This window comes from Heterodontus francisci, chromosome 26, assembly GCF_036365525.1.
Source record: "Heterodontus francisci isolate sHetFra1 chromosome 26, sHetFra1.hap1, whole genome shotgun sequence".
Taxonomy (NCBI): domain Eukaryota; kingdom Metazoa; phylum Chordata; class Chondrichthyes; order Heterodontiformes; family Heterodontidae; genus Heterodontus; species Heterodontus francisci.
Window position 1 is genome coordinate 16,254,839 of NC_090396.1, and position 17,713 is coordinate 16,272,551.

The 17,713-nt window shown below is 46.1% G+C and overlaps 1 protein-coding gene across 1 annotated transcript in view; it reads right to left on the reverse strand.

Moving 5' to 3' along the window:
• Positions 1-17,713, reverse strand: part of myo15b (myosin XVB) — a 183,697-nt gene that overhangs the window by 60,345 nt on the left and 105,639 nt on the right. Inside the window, exons 25-26 of the mRNA XM_068058629.1 lie at positions 10,277-10,418; positions 3,400-3,511 (exon numbers count right to left, since the gene is read on the reverse strand). Of these exons, the coding sequence (XP_067914730.1) occupies positions 3,400-3,511; positions 10,277-10,418 (254 nt within the window). The remainder of the gene's footprint in view (positions 1-3,399; positions 3,512-10,276; positions 10,419-17,713) is intronic.

Sequence of the window (17,713 nt, forward strand, 5' to 3'; positions counted from 1 at the left end):
TTACCAGCTGCTGCTCTCCCACAGCTGATGAATCAGTACTCCTCCATGTTGAACACCACTTGGAAGAAGCACTGAGGGTGGCAAGTACTCTGGGTGGGGGACTTCAATGTCCATCACCAAAAGTGGATCGTTGCAACCGGGCAGAGTCCTGAAGGACATATCTGCCAGACTGAGCCTGCAGCTGGTGGTGAGGGAACCAAAGAGAGGGAAAATCCTACTAGACCTTGTCTTCACCAATCTATCTGTTGCAGATGCATCTGTCCATGGCAGTATTGGTAGAAGTGACCATCTCACAATCCTTCTGGAAACAAAGTCTTCACACTGAGGATACCCTCCATCGTGTTGTGTGGCACTACCACCATGTTAAATGGGATAGATTCAGAACAGATCTGGCAGCTCAAAATTGGACATCCATGAGGTGCTGTGGACCATCAGCAGCAGCAGAAATGTATTCAACCACAATCTGTCACCTCACAGCCCGGCATATCCCCCACTCTACCATTGCTATCAAGCCAGAGGATCAACCCTGGTTCAATGAGGAGTGCAGGAGAGCATGCCAGGAGCAGCACCAGGCATACCTAAAAATGAGGCATCAACCCAGTGAAGCTACAACACAGGACTACTTGCACGCCAAACAGCAGAAGCGGCATGCAATGGACAGAGCTAAGCAATCCCACAACCAATGGATCAGATCAAAGCTCTGCACTCCGCCACATCCAGACTAGAATGATGATGGACAATTAAACAACTGACAGGAGGAGGAGGCTGCACAAACTTCCCCATCCTCAATGATGGGGGAGCCCAGCACATCAGTGCAAAAGACAAGGCTGGAGCATTCGCAACCATCTTCAGCAAGAAGTGCAGAGTGGATGATCCATCTTGACCTCCTCCTGAGGTCCCCAGCATCACAGATGCCAGTCTTCAGCTAATCTGATTCACTCCACATGATATCAAGAAATGGCTTAAGGCACTGGATACTGCAAAGGATATGGGTCCTGACAACATCCCAGCTGTGGTACTGACGACTCTCCACTGCTTGGAGTCATACCTAGCACAAAAGAAGATGATTGTGGTTATTGGAGGTCAGTCATCTCAGTTCCAGGACATCACTGCAGGAGTTCCTCAGGGTAGTGTTCAGGGCCCAATCATATTCAGTTTCTTCATCAATGACCTTCCCTCAATCATTAGGTCAGAAGTGGGGATGTTTGCTGATGAAGATACTGAAGCAGTCCATGTCCATATGCAGCAAGACCTGAACAACATTCAGGCTTGGGCTGATAAGTGGTGATTGACATTTGTGCTACACAAGTGCCAGGCAATGACCATCTCCAACAAGAGAGAATCTAACCATCTCTCCTTGACATTCAACCTCATTACCATCGCTGAATCCCCCACTCCCAACCTCCTGGGGGTTACCATTGGCCAGAAACTGAACTGGAGCAGCCACATAAATACTGTGACTACAAGAGCAGGTCAGAGACTAGGAATTCTGTGGCGAGTAACTCACCTCCTGTCTCCCCAAAGCCTGTCCACCATCTACAAGGCACAAGTCAGGAGTGTAATGGAATACTCTCCACTTGCCTGGATGAGTGTGGTTCCAACAACATTCTGGAAGCTCGACACCATCCAGGACAAAGCAGCCCACTTGATTGGCACTTAATCCACTACCTTAAACATTCACTCCCTCCCGACGCACAGTGGCAGCAATGGGGATATGGGGATAGTGTGGGTAAAAGGCATTGAAGTGGATGATCAGCCATGATCGTATTGAATGGCGAAGCAGTCTCAATGGGCTGAATGGCATACTCCTGTTCCTATGTCCTATGTTCCTATATACAAGATGCACTGCAGCAACTCATCATGCCTCCTTTGACAACACCTTCCAAACCTGCGACCTCTACCACCTAGAAGGACGACAGCAGATGCATGGGAACACCACCACCTGCAAGTTACCCTCCAAGTCACACACTATACTGTTATGACCAGGTGAGAAAGGGGTCTAGGGGTCCCTCTCAGCCTTCACCTGGTCTTACCATTAGAGGGTTTAATTTTAAACACACTGTTTTTAGATCCCCCTTGGTGAATCCTTGTTCACTGCTTTCCAATTATAAGGCAAAGAAACCAATGCAAACAGGTATTCTTAGGTTTAAAGAAGAAAGATTGAAATTTATTAAACTTAAACTCTTAATTCAGTTAATGCCTACAGATACACAACGTGCCCACGCTAGCATGCATGTGCAATACACACATGCAGATAGGGTCAGAAAAGAGCAGAAGAAATAAAGTGGAAATGTTTGAGGCAATATCTGAAGAGTTTTTGTTATGGGTCTTCGAGCTCACTGTATATTCCTTGCTTGTAGGTAGATCTTGCTTTTCATTGGGGCCCAGTATTCTTCTTAAACCTTGTTCACTGTAGGAGACTTTTCTCTCTTGGGGTTCATGTGTCTTCAATGGATTTGGAGTTTCATGAGAAAGAGATGGGAACAGGCAGACAGGCAGGATGTCTTCTTCAGTCCCAGAGCATTCTGCTTTCTGATCAAACTCTCAGTTCAAAACTGTACAATTCAGAAAAAAACCCAGACTGCCAAGCAGGTTAGTCATGTGACTGGAGTTCTGATGAAGGGTCATTGACCTGAAACGTTAACTCTGCTTCTCTCTCGACAGATGCTGGCAGACCTGCTGAGTATTTCCAGCATTTCTTATTTTTATTTCAGATTTCCAGCATCTGTAGTATTTTACTTTTATTATATAACTGGTTTGACCCCGTATTTTGTGTGTGGTATCATTTTAGCAGGGAATGGAATGCGCTTCTCTGCCTTCAATGTCTGTTAGTATGTAAATGTGTTTTTTTCCAGCCAAGATCTGGCAGTCCTTGTAACAGACCGTCTCTTCTGCCCAGCAACAATTTGAAATTTAATGTCCATGTGGTAAAATTAATATGCCTCATTCTTGGCAGCTGGGGCCTGCATGACAGTATAATATTCTGACTGAGATCACATTGGGGTTTTATTTAAGCCTATCATTACCCAACCCTGGTGTCAAATGACACTTGCCTTCTAAGAGATGGGGAGAAGTTCTGTTCCTTGCCTGGCATGTTGAAGCTCAGAGAGATGGTGGAGACCCTGCACAACTGGGTTTCTGTGGTTTTCTGGGAGGTTCTGTTAGTATCCCATCCAAGTTATAGCAGGAAATCAATAGAATCAATTTCTGGGGCTATTCTCCCTATAATAATTGAAACAACATTGTACTGACGGCTCTGGTTGGATGTTTGATCATGCCCTTTGGGTATCTGACCACTCCAGTTGGGTATTTAAGTTTATCCTGCTGAATCATTGACCACTGCTGCTGCTGAATGAGGTTGGTTAATTGCTGTGTTTGCTTTTTCCTCTTGTAACTGACCTGGTTCGAGTCCATCCATAGGCAGCAGTTTGATGATGTCTCCCTTACGAAAGTTCAGCAAGCTTTTATCATCAGTGATGTAGCTTTTAATAGCCATGACATGACTGGAGCCCTATAAGACAGACATACAATAGCAACTCAATTCTACAAAATAACAGGACTTCAGCGACTGATATAAATGAACATGTGAATCAAACATTCCAGTGGCTCACCAAGTAAAGTAAGTGTGCAGCTGAGGTACACAGAGCAGAAGAGCCAAGTTCTGCCCTGGTCTCTGCTGAGATCATTGATCTCTACTGGAACAAAAAATGGGACAGTAGAATTGAGCACAACATCTAGAGGCCATCGTTGTATCAATAACTACACCGGCACTGGGTAGTCCTGTACCAGTAACTACAGCAGCACTGGGCTGTTCCTGTACTAGTAACCACTAGCACTGGGTAATCCCTGTACCAGTATCCCCCCTGGCAGTGGGCAGTTCCTGTACCTGTAACTCCCCTGGTAGTGGGCAGTCCCTGTACCAGTAACTCCCCTGGCAGTGGGCAGTGCCTGTACCTGTAACTCCCCTGGTAGTGGGCAGTCCCTGTACCAGTAACTCCCCTGGCAGTGGGCAGTGCCTGTACCAGTAACTCCCCTGGCAGTGGGCAGTCTCTGTACCAGTAACTCCCCTGGCAGTGGGCAGTCCCTGTACCTGTAACTCCCCTGGCAATGGGCAGTCCCTGTACCAGTAACTCCCCTGGCAGTGGGCAGTCCCTGTACCTGTAAGTCTACAGACACTGTGAAATCTCTATACCAGTAACTGCACCGGCATTGGGTAGACCCTGCACCAATAATTACACTGGTACTGGGTAGACACTGTACCAATAATTACACTGGCACTAGGTAGATGCTGTACCAATAATTACACTGGTACTGGGTAGACACTGTACCAATAATTACACTGGCACTAGGTAGATGCTGTACCAATAATTACACTGGTACTGGGTGGAGCCTGTACCAATAATTACACTGGTACTGGGTAGACCCTGTACCAATAATTACACTGGCACTGGGTAGATGCTGTACCAATAATTACACTGGTACTGGGTAGACCCTGTACCAATAATTACACTGGCACTGGGTAGATGCTGTACCAATAATTACACTGGTACTGGGTAGACCCTGTACCAATAATTACACTGGCACTGGGTAGATGCTGTACCAATAATTACACCGGTACTGGGTAGACCCTGTACCAATAATTACACTGGCACTGGGTAGATGCTGAACCAATAATTACACTGGTACTGGGTAGACCCTGTACCAATAATTACACTGGCACTGGGTAGATGCTGTACCAATAATTACACTGGTACTGGGTAGACCCTGTACCAATAATTACACTGGCACTGGGAAAACCCTATACCAGTAACTACACTGGCACTGGGTATCCCCTGTATCAGTAGCTCCACCGGCAGTCCCTCGTCCTTGTACTGGTATACACTTGCACTGGGCAGTCCCTGTATCAGTAACTCCACTGGCACTGGGCAATCCCTCTACCAGTAACTACACTAGTACTGGGTAGACCCTGTACCAGTAGCTCCACTGACACTTTGCAGACCCTGCACCAGTAACTACACTGGTATTGTGTAATCCCTGTACCAGTAACTCTACAGACACTGTGAAATCTCTATACCAGTAACTGCACCGGCACTGGGTAGACCCTGTACCAATAATTACACTGGTACTGGGTAGACATTGTATCAATAATTACACTGGCACTAGGTAGATGCTGTACCAATAATTACACTGGTACTGGGTGGAGCCTGTACCAATAATTACACTGGTACTGGGTAGATGCTGTACCAATAATTACACTGGTACTGGGTAGACCCTGTACCAATAATTACACTGGTACTGGGTAGATGCTGAACCAATAATTACACTGGAACTGGGTAGACCCTGTACCAATAATTACACTGGTACTGGGTAGATGCTGTACCAATAATTACACTGGTACTGGGTAGATGCTGTACCAATAATTACACTGGAACTGGGTAGACCCTGTACCAATAATTACCCTGGTACTGGGTAGATGCTGTACCAATAATTACACTGGTACTGGGTAGATGCTTTACCAATAATTACACTGGTACTGGGTAGACCCTGTACCAATAATTACACTGGTACTGGGTAGATGCTGTACCAATAATTACACTGGTACTGGGTAGACGCTGTACCAATAATTACATTGGAACTGGGTAGACCCTGTACCAATAATTACCCTGGTACTGGGTAGATGCTGTACCAATAATTACACTGGTACTGGGTAGACCCTGTACCAATAATTACCCTGGTACTGGGTAGATGCTGTACCAATAATTACATTGGAACTGGGTAGACCCTGTACCAATAATTACCCTGGTACTGGGTAGATGCTGTACCAATAATTACACTGGTACTGGGTAGACCCTGTACCAATAATTACCCTGATACTGGGTAGATGCTGTACCAATAATTACACTGGTACTGGGTAGACCCTGTACCAATAATTACACTGGTACTGGGTAGACCCTGTACCAATAATTACACTGGTACTGGGTAGACCCTGTACCAATAATTACACTGGTGCTGGGTAGACCCTGTACCAATAATTACACTGGTACTGGGTAGACCCTGTACCAATAATTACACTGGTACTGGGTAGACCCTGTACCAATAATTACACCGGTGCTGGGTAGACACTGTACCAATAATTACACTGGTACTGGGTAGACCCTGTACCAATAATTACACCGGTACTGGGTAGACGCTGTACCAATAATTACACCGGTACTGGGTAGACGCTGTACCAATAATTACACTGGTACTGGGTAGACCCTGTACCAATAATTACACCGGTACTGGGTAGACCCTGTACCAATAATTACACCGGTACTGGGTAGACCCTGTACCAATAATTACACCGGTACTGGGTAGACGCTGTACCAATAATTACACTGGTACTGGGTAGACCCTGTACCAATAATTACACCGGTACTGGGTAGACCCTGTACCAATAATTACACCGGTACTGGGTAGACCCTGTACCAATAATTACACCGGTACTGGGTAGACGCTGTACCAATAATTACACTGGTACTGGGTAGACCCTGTACCAATAATTACACCGGTACTGGGTAGACGCTGTACCAATAATTACACTGGTACTGGGTAGACCCTGTACCAATAATTACACTGGCACTGGGTAGATGCTGTACCAATAATTACACCGGTACTGGGTAGACGCTGTACCAATAATTACACTGGTACTGGGTAGACCCTGTACCAATAATTACACTGGCACTGGGTAGACCCTGTACCAATAATTACACCGGTACTGGGTAGACGCTGTACCAATAATTACACTGGTACTGGGTAGACCCTGTACCAATAATTACACTGGCACTGGGTAGACGCTGTACCAATAATTACACTGGTACTGGGTAGACCCTGTACCAATAATTACACTGGTACTGGGTAGACGCTGTACCAATAATTACATTGGAACTGGGTAGACCCTGTACCAATAATTACCCTGGTACTGGGTAGATGCTGTACCAATAATTACACTGGTACTGGGTAGACCCTGTACCAATAATTACCCTGGTACTGGGTAGATGCTGTACCAATAATTACACTGGTACTGGGTGGAGCCTGTACCAATAATTACACTAGTACTGGGTAGACCCTGTACCAATAATTACACTGGTACTGGGTAGACGCTGTACCAATAATTACATTGGAACTGGGTAGACCCTGTACCAATAATTACCCTGGTACTGGGTAGATGCTGTACCAATAATTACACTGGCACTGGGTAGACCCTGTACCAATAATTACCCTGGTACTGGGTAGATGCTGTACCAATAATTACACTGGTACTGGGTAGACCCTGTACCAATAATTACACTGGTACTGGGTAGACCCTGTACCAATAATTACACTGGTACTGGGTAGACCCTGTACCAATAATTACACTGGTGCTCGGTAGACCCTGTACCAATAATTACCCTGGTACTGGGTAGATGCTGTACCAATAATTACACTGGTACTGGGTAGACCCTGTACCAATAATTACACTGGTACTGGGTAGACCCTGTACCAATAATTACACTGGTACTGGGTAGACCCTGTACCAATAATTACCCTGGTACTGGGTAGATGCTGTACCAATAATTACACTGGTACTGGGTAGACCCTGTACCAATAATTACACTGGTACTGGGTAGACCCTGTACCAATAATTACACTGGTACTGGGTAGACCCTGTACCAATAATTACACTGGTGCTCGGTAGACCCTGTACCAATAATTACACTGGTACTGGGTAGACCCTGTACCAATAATTACACTGGTACTGGGTAGACCCTGTACCAATAATTACACCGGTGCTGGGTAGACACTGTACCAATAATTACACTGGTACTGGGTAGACCCTGTACCAATAATTACACCGGTACTGGGTAGACCCTGTACCAATAATTACACCGGTACTGGGTAGACGCTGTACCAATAATTACACTGGTACTTGGTAGACCCTGTACCAATAATTACACTGGTACTGGGTGGAGCCTGTACCAATAATTACACCAGTACTGGGTAGACCCTGTACCAATAATTACACTGGTACTGGGTAGATACTGTACCAATAATTACACTGGTACTGGGTAGATGCTGTACCAATAATTACACCGGTACTGGGTGGAGCCTGTACCAATAATTACACTAGTACTGGGTAGACCCTGTACCAATAATTACACTGGTACTGGGTAGATGCTGTACCAATAATTACACTGGTACTGGGTAGATGCTGTACCAATAATTACACTGGTACTGGGTGGAGCCTGTACCAATAATTACACTAGTACTGGGTAGACCCTGTACCAATAATTACACTGGTACTGGGTAGATGCTGTACCAATAATTACACTAGTACTGGGTAGACCCTGTACCAATAATTACACTAGTACTGGGTAGACCCTGTACCAATAATTACACTGGTACTGGGTAGACCCTCTATCACTAACTGCACAGACCTTGCGCAATCTCTGTACCAGTAACTCCACAGGCATTTGGTCGGAAGGCTAAGGAGACCTCATATTCCTTGGAAAATAAGAGTCTAAATGGGGTAGAGGAACAACAGAAGCTAGGAGTGAAAATGTACAAATCACCAAAAGTAGCAACTCAGATTAATACGGCCATTAAAAAAAGAAAACAAAGCGCTCGTGTCACTTCTGGAGGGATAGAATTGAAAATCAGGGAATTTATGTTAAACTTGATTAGACCTCATTTGGAATATTGTGAGTAGTTCTGGTCTCCATATTATAAAAAGGATTTAGGGTCACTGAAATAGGTGAACAAAGATTTGCTAGAATGATGTTAGAACTAAGGATATACCTATCAGGAAGGAATGGAAAGAGAAGGCTGAGGCATGACCTGATATTGTCTTTATCTGCATGGATTTTAATTCTTTCTTACTGATAGTTGTGTTAATTTTTCCTACTGCCATTATATTATCACTAAGTACAGTTACGCCACCCTCCTGTTTCCCACTCTGTCTTTTCTAAAGATATTATACTTGCAATGAATTTTCTGAAACCATGTCTCAGTAATTCTGACTATATCTGGTTCCTCGTGTTGTATTATTGCCTCCAGTTCCCCTGTTTTATTATGGATATTCTGTGCATCACATTTTAATAGCAGTTCCTCTCACTTTATTTAACCATTTTTTTTAACCATCTTATTTAACCACTCCTGCTCTATAACTGTATTTAGTTGAAAGGATGAAGGGGTTGACTTATCAAGAATGACTAAACAGGTTAGGCCTTTATTCATTAGAGTTTGGAAGAATGAAGGGTGATCTTATTGATACATACAAGATTCTGAGGGGGCTCGATAGGTTTGATGTTGAGAAGATGTTTCCACTAGTGGGGGAATCTCGAACTAGGGGACATAGTTACAGAATAAGGGGACACTCATTTAAAACTGAGATGCAAAGGAATTTCTTCTCTCAGAGGGCGGTGAATGTCTGGAATTCTCTACTCCAGACAGTTGTGGAGGCTAGATCACTGAAAGTATTTAAAGAGGAGGTAGATAGATTTTTGAAATATAGGGGGTTGAGGGCTATGAGGAGCTGGCACGAAAGAGGACTTGAGGTCTGGGGCAGATCAACCATGGTCTTATTGAATGGCAGAGCAGGCTTGAGGGGCCGAATGGCCTACTCCTGCTCCTATTTCTTATGTTCTTATGATAGAGGTCTTTAAGATTATGAAAGAGTTTGATAGGATAGACATAGAGCTGTATCCACTTCTGGAGGAATCCAAAACTAGGGGTCATAAATATAAGATGGTCACCAATAAATCCAACAGTGAATTCAGAATGAACTTCTTCACTCAGAGAGTAATGAGAATGTGGAACTCGCTATCACAGGGAGCAGTTGAAGCAAATAGCATACTAAAGCTAGATAAATACATGAGGGACAATGTAATCGGAGGATATGCTGATAGGGTCAGATGAAGAGGGGTAAGAGGAGGCTCATGTGGAGCACAAACACCAGTGTGAAATAGTTGGGCAAATGGCCTATTTCTGTGCTGTACATTCTGTGCAACTCTATGTGTCAGTAACTGCACCCAATATGGGGGTAGTATCTGTATCATGCGAAATACCAGCACTGGGGCCATATTTATAACAGCATTGGCCCTGTTCCTATGCCAGTAATTCTATATAGTGACGAATATGGATCTTTTCTAAAATCGCAATACGTTGCTAGTTTGAAATGCTACCCTCTACCAGTCGGTTTACTTTAATGCCTACTTCATTTTCCATCACTGTGGGATTTTAAGATCTTATGCCGTACCTTCTGCAACTCCTCCAGGAATAAAGTGATGAGGGCCTTGGCCTGCTTGGCTTTTTCCGAATATAGGACCAGCTGCTCATTCTTCAGAGCAAGCTCTAGCACAGTTTCTTCCTGTAATTTCACACTCAGCATTTCCACATAACTGCAACAAAGAGAAAATAAGACAGGCATCCATTATCTGCTCGAGTACTGCATTACTCAGTCTCAGCAGGTTTCCTTCTACAGGCGAAATTCTCCAATGTCCCAACAAGTCAAGAAGGAGGTAGTCGAGAAATTGAATAACGAGGTACTTAAAACGTTGGCAGCGTTCGAAGTAGAAAAGTCACCTGGTCTGGATGGGAAGTCAGGGTGGGTCAACGTGGGCCAAATGGCCTCCTTCTGTACTGTAATGACTATGAAATTGCACAATCTTTCAATTCTCCTTAGATATGAGAATGGTGCCTGAGTACTGGAGGACTGCAATGGTTCCACCCTATTCAAAATAGGCAAGAGGATAAACCTGGCAATTACAGGCCAGTCAGCCTAACATCGGTGATGGAAAAATTTTACAGACAATAATCTGCGACAAAATTAATTGGTACATGGAATAAATGAAAGCCAGATTTGTTAAAGGCATGTTTGACTAACTTGATTGAGTTCTTTGATGAAGTAACTGAGAGGGTTGCTGAGGGTAGTGTGGTTAATGTATTTCTGGATTTTCTAAAGGTGTTTGACAAAGTACCACATAATAAACTTGTTAGCAAAATTAAAGCCCATAGAATTAAAGGGACAACAGTCTGAATCCAAAATTAGATAAGAGACAGAAAGTAGAGAGTAGTGGTGAACAGTTATTTTTCAGATTTTTCAGACTGGAGGGAAGTATCCAGTGGGGCAGTATTAGGACCACTGCTCTTTTTGAAATATATTAATGACCTGGACTTTGAATGTTGGGGGGGTGGGGGGTGGTGTGGAGAAGCAGAGAATGAGCGGGAGGGTGGTGGGGGGGAGGGGGGCGCGAGCGGCCGGCGGTGGGGGGTGAGCAGCCGCGGTGGGGGAGAGGGTGGCAGGGAGCGGCTGGAGAATTGGGGGAGGGAAGCGGGGAGCGAGCCGTGTGTACTCTTCATGTTAGAGTCCCTTCTCAGGGATATGAGCTAACAACCCCACTGCCTTGTGGGTGTCTTGGGAGAGACTAAGGCTAAGGGAGTAAATCCTAACAGAAAATCCAGAGCAGAACCCCTAAGGTGATCATGTGTCACCTTTGGCATGTTTCCGGCAGCTGCTGCAGCCAAACTGGTGCCAAACGTCGTGCTCTGCACTCCTTTGGACCCCACTAGGAAGACCGAGAGGGGGGTTTTGATGCTTGGGCAACTCACAAACTCCATACATTCCGCACAGGCATACGCCATGGAGAGGTCACTCCATAGTCGCCTCACAGCGACCAAAACAACACGGAAGGCAGCAGTTGTGGGTTTTAAGTCCAGCTCAATTGGCATAGAGATTGGGCGCCACGGGTTGCCTTTGTCGGTGGGAGAGGTCGTCGCATCTCATTGGACAGCTACCGCCCGCCTCAAACCAGGCAGCCCCCGGTTAGAAAGGTTCTGTCCCGCCACAGTCCACCTGCTTCAATGGGTCCTTGGAACTTAGGGTCATTGCCTGACTGTAACACCGCACCAAACAGCACAACAAAAAAAGGAAAGAAGATACCAGCCCTTCATTTTGCAAGCTGGAACGTCAGAACTATGTGTCCTGGCCTGTCGGAAGATCTTATTCAAATCGATGACTCTCGGAAGACCGCCATCATTAACAACGAGCTCAGTAGACTCAATGTAAACATTGCAACACTTCAGGAGACACGCCTCCCTGCGAGCGGATCACTAAGGGAGCAAGACTACACCTTCTACTGGCAGGGTAGGGATTCAGAAGAACCAAGACAGCATGAAGTAGGTTTTGCCATCAGAAACTCTTTGCTCAGCATGAAAGAACCACCTACAAATGGCTCGGAACGCACACTGTCCATCTGACTGTTCACCGTCTCTGGTCCAGTACACCTACTCAGCATCTATGCTCCAACACTTTGCTCCCCACCTGAAGTTAAAGACCAGTTCCACGAGGAACTCCAGAATATCATTAGCAGCATTCCTAATACCGAACATTTGTTCCTGCTGAGGGACTTTAACGCCAGCGTTAGGGCTGACCACGACTCGTGGCCCTCCTGCCTCAGGCGCTATGGAATTGGAAGGATGAATGAGAATGGACAGAGACTGCTGGAGTTGTGTACCTGTCATAACCTCTGCATCACCAACTCGTTCTTTCAAACTAAACCCTGTCACCAGGTTTCATGGAGACACCCAAGATCATGTCGTTGGCACCAGCTGGACCTCATCGTCACAAGGCAAGCCTCCATAAACAGTGTTCAAATCACACGCCGCTTCCACAGTGCGGACTGTGACACCGACCACTCCCTGCTGTGCAGCAAAGTTAGACACAAACCAAAGAAGTCACATCACTCCAAGGAGAATAGCCACCTGCGCCTCAACACTACCAGAATTTCTTATCCACAGCTGTCACAAAAGTTTCTCAATACACTTGAAAAAGCCCTTCAAAACACTCCTGCAGGGGATGCTGAGACCAAGTGGGCCGACATCAGAGATGCCATCTATGACTCAGCAATGACCACCTTTGGTAAACGTAAGAAGCAGAATGCAGACTGGTTTCAATCTCTCTTTAAAGAGAGCACTGCACTGTTGAACTACAAGAAAGCCCCCAGCGAGTTAACATCCTTAGCACTTAAAGCCGCCAGAACCACCGCGCAAAGAACAGCCAGGCGCTGTGCAAATGATTACTGGCAACACCTATGCAGTCGTATTCAGCTGGCCTCCGACACTGGAACCATCAGAGGAATGTATGACGGCATTAAGAGAGCTTAGGGCCAATCATCAAGAAGATCGCCCCTCCCCCACTCAAGTCTAAATCAGGGGAAACGGTCACTGACCCAAGCAAGCAAATGGACCACTGGATGGAGCACTACCTAGAACTGTACTCCAGGGAAAATGATGTCACTGAGACCACCCTCAATGCAGCCCAGTCTCTGCCAGTCATGGACGAGCTGGACGAACAGCCAACAAAGTCGGAGCTCAGTAATGCCATCGATTCTCTAGCCAGTGGAAAAACTCCTGGAAAGGACAGAATTACCCCTGAAATAATCAAGTGTGCCAAGCCTGCCATACTCTCAGCACTCCATGAACTGCTTTGCCTGTGCTGGGATGAGGGAGCAGTACCACAGGACGTGCGCAATGCCAATATCATCACCCTCTATAAGAACAAGAGTGACCGCAGTGACTGCAACAACTACCGTGGAATCTCTCTGCTCTGCACAGTGGGGAAAGCCTTCGCTTGGGTCATTTTAAACAGACTCCAGAAGCTGGCTGAGCATGTCTACCCTGAGGCACAGTGCGGCTTTCGAGCAGAGAGATCACTATTGGTATGCTGTTCTCCCTTCACCAGCTGCAGGAGAAATGCCGCGAACAATGGATGCCCCTCTACATTGCTTTCATAGATCTCACCAAAGCCTTTGACCTCGTCAGCAGACGTGGTCCCTTCAGACTACTAGCAAAGATCGGATGTCCACCAAAGCTACTAAGCATCATCACCTCGTTCCATGATAATATGAAAGGCACAATTCAGCATAACAGTGCCTCATCAGACTCCTTTCCCATCCTGAGTGGCGTGAAACAGGGCTGTGTTCTCGCACGCACACGGTTTGGGATCTTCTACTCTCTGCTGCTCTCTCATGCGTTTAAGTTTTCAGAAGAAGTAATTTTCCTCCACACAAGATCAGATGGCAGGTTGTTCAACCTTGCCTGTCTTAGAGCGAAGACCAAAGTACGGAAAGTCTTCATCAGGGAACTCCTCTTTGCTGACGATGCTGCATTAACATCCCACACAGAAGAGTGTCTGCGAAGACTCATCAATAGGCTTGCGGCTGCCTGCAACAAATTTGGCCTAACCATCAGTTTCAAGAAAACGAACATCATGGGGCAGGACGTCAAGAAATGCTCCATCCATCAATATCAGTGACCACGCTCTGGAAGTGGTTCAAGAGTTCACCTACCTGGGCTCAACCATCACCAGTAACCTGTCTCTCGATGCAGAAATCAACAAGCGCATGGGAAAGGCGTCTGCTGCTAGGTCCAGACTGGCCAAGAGGGTGTGGGAAAATGCCGCACTGACACGGAACACAAAAGTTTTTTTAAAATTCATTCATGGGATTTGGGCGGCACTGGCCAGGCCAGCATTTATTGTCCATCCCTAATTGCCCTTGAGAAGGTGGTGGTGAGCTGCCTTCTTGAACCGCTGCAGTCCATGTGGGGTAGGTACACCCACAGTGCAACTGAGTGGCTTGCTCAGCCATTTCAGAGGGCATGTAAGAGTCAACCACATTGCTGTGGGTCTGCAGTCACATGTAGGCCAGACCAGGTAAGGAAAGCAGATTTCCTTCCCAAAGGACATTAGTGAACCAGATGGGTTTTTACAACAATCGACAATGATTTCATGGCCATCATTAGACTAGCTTTTTAATTCCAGATTTATAATTGAATTCAAATTCCACCTTCTGCTGTGGTGGGATTTGAACCCATGTCCCCAGAGCAATACCCCGGGTCCGAGTGTTTCAAGCCTGTGTCCTCAATACCTTGCTCTATGGCAGCGAGGTCTGGACAACATATGTCAGCCAAGAGCGACGTCTCAATGCATTCCATCTTCGCTGTCTCCAGAGAATCCTTGGCAAAAGGTGGCAGGACCGTATCTCCAACACAGAAGTCCTCGAGGCAGCCAACATTCCTAGCATGTATGCCCTACTGAGCCAGCGGCGCTTGAGATGGCTTGGCCATGTGAGCTGCATGGAAGATGGCAGGATCCCCAAGGATGTATTGTACAGCGAGCTCGTCACTAGTATCAGACCCACCGGCCGTCCATGTCTCCGCTTTAAAGAGGTCTGCAAACGCAACATGAAGTCCTGTGACATTGATCACAAGTCGTGGGAGTCAGTTGCCAGTGATCGCCAGAGCTGGCGGACAGCTATAAAGGAGAGACTGAAGAGAGGCGAGTCGAAGAGACTCAGCAGTTGGCAGGAAAAGAGAGAGAAGCGCAAGGGGAGAGCCAACTGTGTAACAGCCCCGACAACCAATTTCACCTGCAGTGCCTGTGGAAGAGTCTGTCACTCTAGAATTGGCCTTTATAGCTGCTCCAGGCGCTGCTCCACAGAGCACTGACCACCTCAAAGTGCTTACCCATTGTCTCTTGAGATAAGGAGGCCAAAAGGAAGGAAAGGACTTCGCTATACAGGACATAATTTCAAAATGTGCAGATAGCACAAAACTCAGAAATATAGTAAACAATGAGAAGAATGGTAACAGACTTTAACTATTTATCCAATTCCCTTTTGAAAGTTACTATTGAATCTGCTTCCACCACCCTTTCAAGCAGAGCATTCCAGATCATAACAAGTCGCTGTATAGGGAAAGAGCAGAGGAGTGAGACTAATTGAACAGCTCTTTTAAAGAGTCGGCACAGGTACAGTGGACTTAATGGCCTCCTTCTGTGCTGTAACAGTCTATGTTTCTAAGAGTGGTAATCAACGAGTTCTGTAAAGGTATCCACCTGCTGATATATTTAGATATAGCTGCACATATTTGCAGAACTTCAGAGACAGATCAGTAAAATGGGCAGAAACATGGGAGATGAAATTTAATGCAGAGAAGTGTGAAATGATTCATTTTGGTAAGAATATTGTGGAGAGGCAATATAAACTAAATAGTACAATTTTAAAGGGGGGGTGGGCAGGAATAGAGAGAGCTGGGGGTTCACATTTTTAAAAATTTGTTCATGGGATATGGGCATCGCTGACAAGGCCAACATTTGTTGCCCATCCTGAATTGCCCTTGAGAAGGTGATAGTGAGCTGCCTACTTGAACCACTGCAATCATTGTGGAGTAGGTATGCCCACAGTGCTGTTAGGAAGGGAGTTCCAGGATTTTGCACCAGCGACAGCGAAGGAACGGCGATATAGTTCCAAGTCAGGATGGTGTGTGGCTTGGAGGGGAACTTGCAGGTGGTGGTGTTCCCATGCAACTGCTGCCCTGGTCCTTCTAGGTGGTACAGGTCGCAGATTTGGAAGGTGCTGTCGAAGGAGCCACAGTGCATCTTGTAGATGGTACGCACTGCTGCCACTATGCGTCGGTGATGAAGGGAGTGAATGTTTGTGGATGGGGTGTTAATCAAGCAGGCTGCTTTGTCCTGGATGGTGTTGAGCTTCTTGAGTGTTGGAGCTGCACCCATGTAGGCAATGGAGAGTATTTCATCACACTCCTGACTTGTGCCTTGTAGATTGTAGACGGGCTTTGGGTAGTCATGAGGTGAGTTACGCACCGCTGGATTCCTAGCCTCTGACCCGCTCTTGCAGCCACAGTATTTATATGGCTATTCCAGTTCAGTTTCTGGTCAATGCTAATCCCCAGGATGTTGATAGTGGGGGATTCAGTGATGGTAATGCCATTGAATGTCAAGGGGAGATGGTTAGATTCTCTCTTGTTGGAGATGGTCATTGCCTGGCACTTGTGTGGCGTGAATGTTACTTGCCACATATCAGCCCAAGCCTGGATATTGTCCAGGTCTTGCTGCAATTCTACACGGACTGCTTCAGTATCTGAGGAGTCGCGAATGGTGCTGAACATTGTGCAATCATCAGCAAACATCCCCACTTTCTAACCTTATGATTGAAGGAAGGTCATTGATGAAGCAGCTGAAGATGGTTGGGCCCAGGACACTAGCCTGAGGAACTCTTGCAATAATGTCCTGGAGCTAAGATGATTGACCTCCAACAACCAGAATGATCTTCCTTTGCGCTAGGTATGACTCCAACCAGCGAAGAGTTTTCCCCCTGATTCCCATTGACTCCAGCTTTGCTTGGGCTCCTTGATTCCATACTCAGTTAAATGCTGCCTTGATATCAAGGGCAGTCACTCTCACCTGACCTCTTGAGATCAGCTCTTTTGATTTGATTTAATTTGATTATGATTTAGTGATACAGCACTGAAACAGGCCCTTCAGCCCACCGAGTCTGTGCCGACCATCAACCACACATTTATACTAATCCTACACTAATCCCATATTCCTACCATTTTGTCCATGTTTGAACCAAGGCTGTAATGAGGTCAAGAGCTGAGTGGCCCTGGCGGAACCCAAACTGAGCGTCACTGAGCAGGTTATTAATAAGCAAGTGCTGCTTGATAGCACTGTCGATGACACCTTCCATCACTTTACTGATGATTGAGAGCATGGCGCGGTAACTGGCCGGGTTGGATTTGTCCGGCTTTTTGTGTAAAGGACATACCTGGGCAATTTTCCACATTGCTGGGTAGATGCCAGTGTTGTAGCTGTACAGCTTGGCTAGGGGGGCGG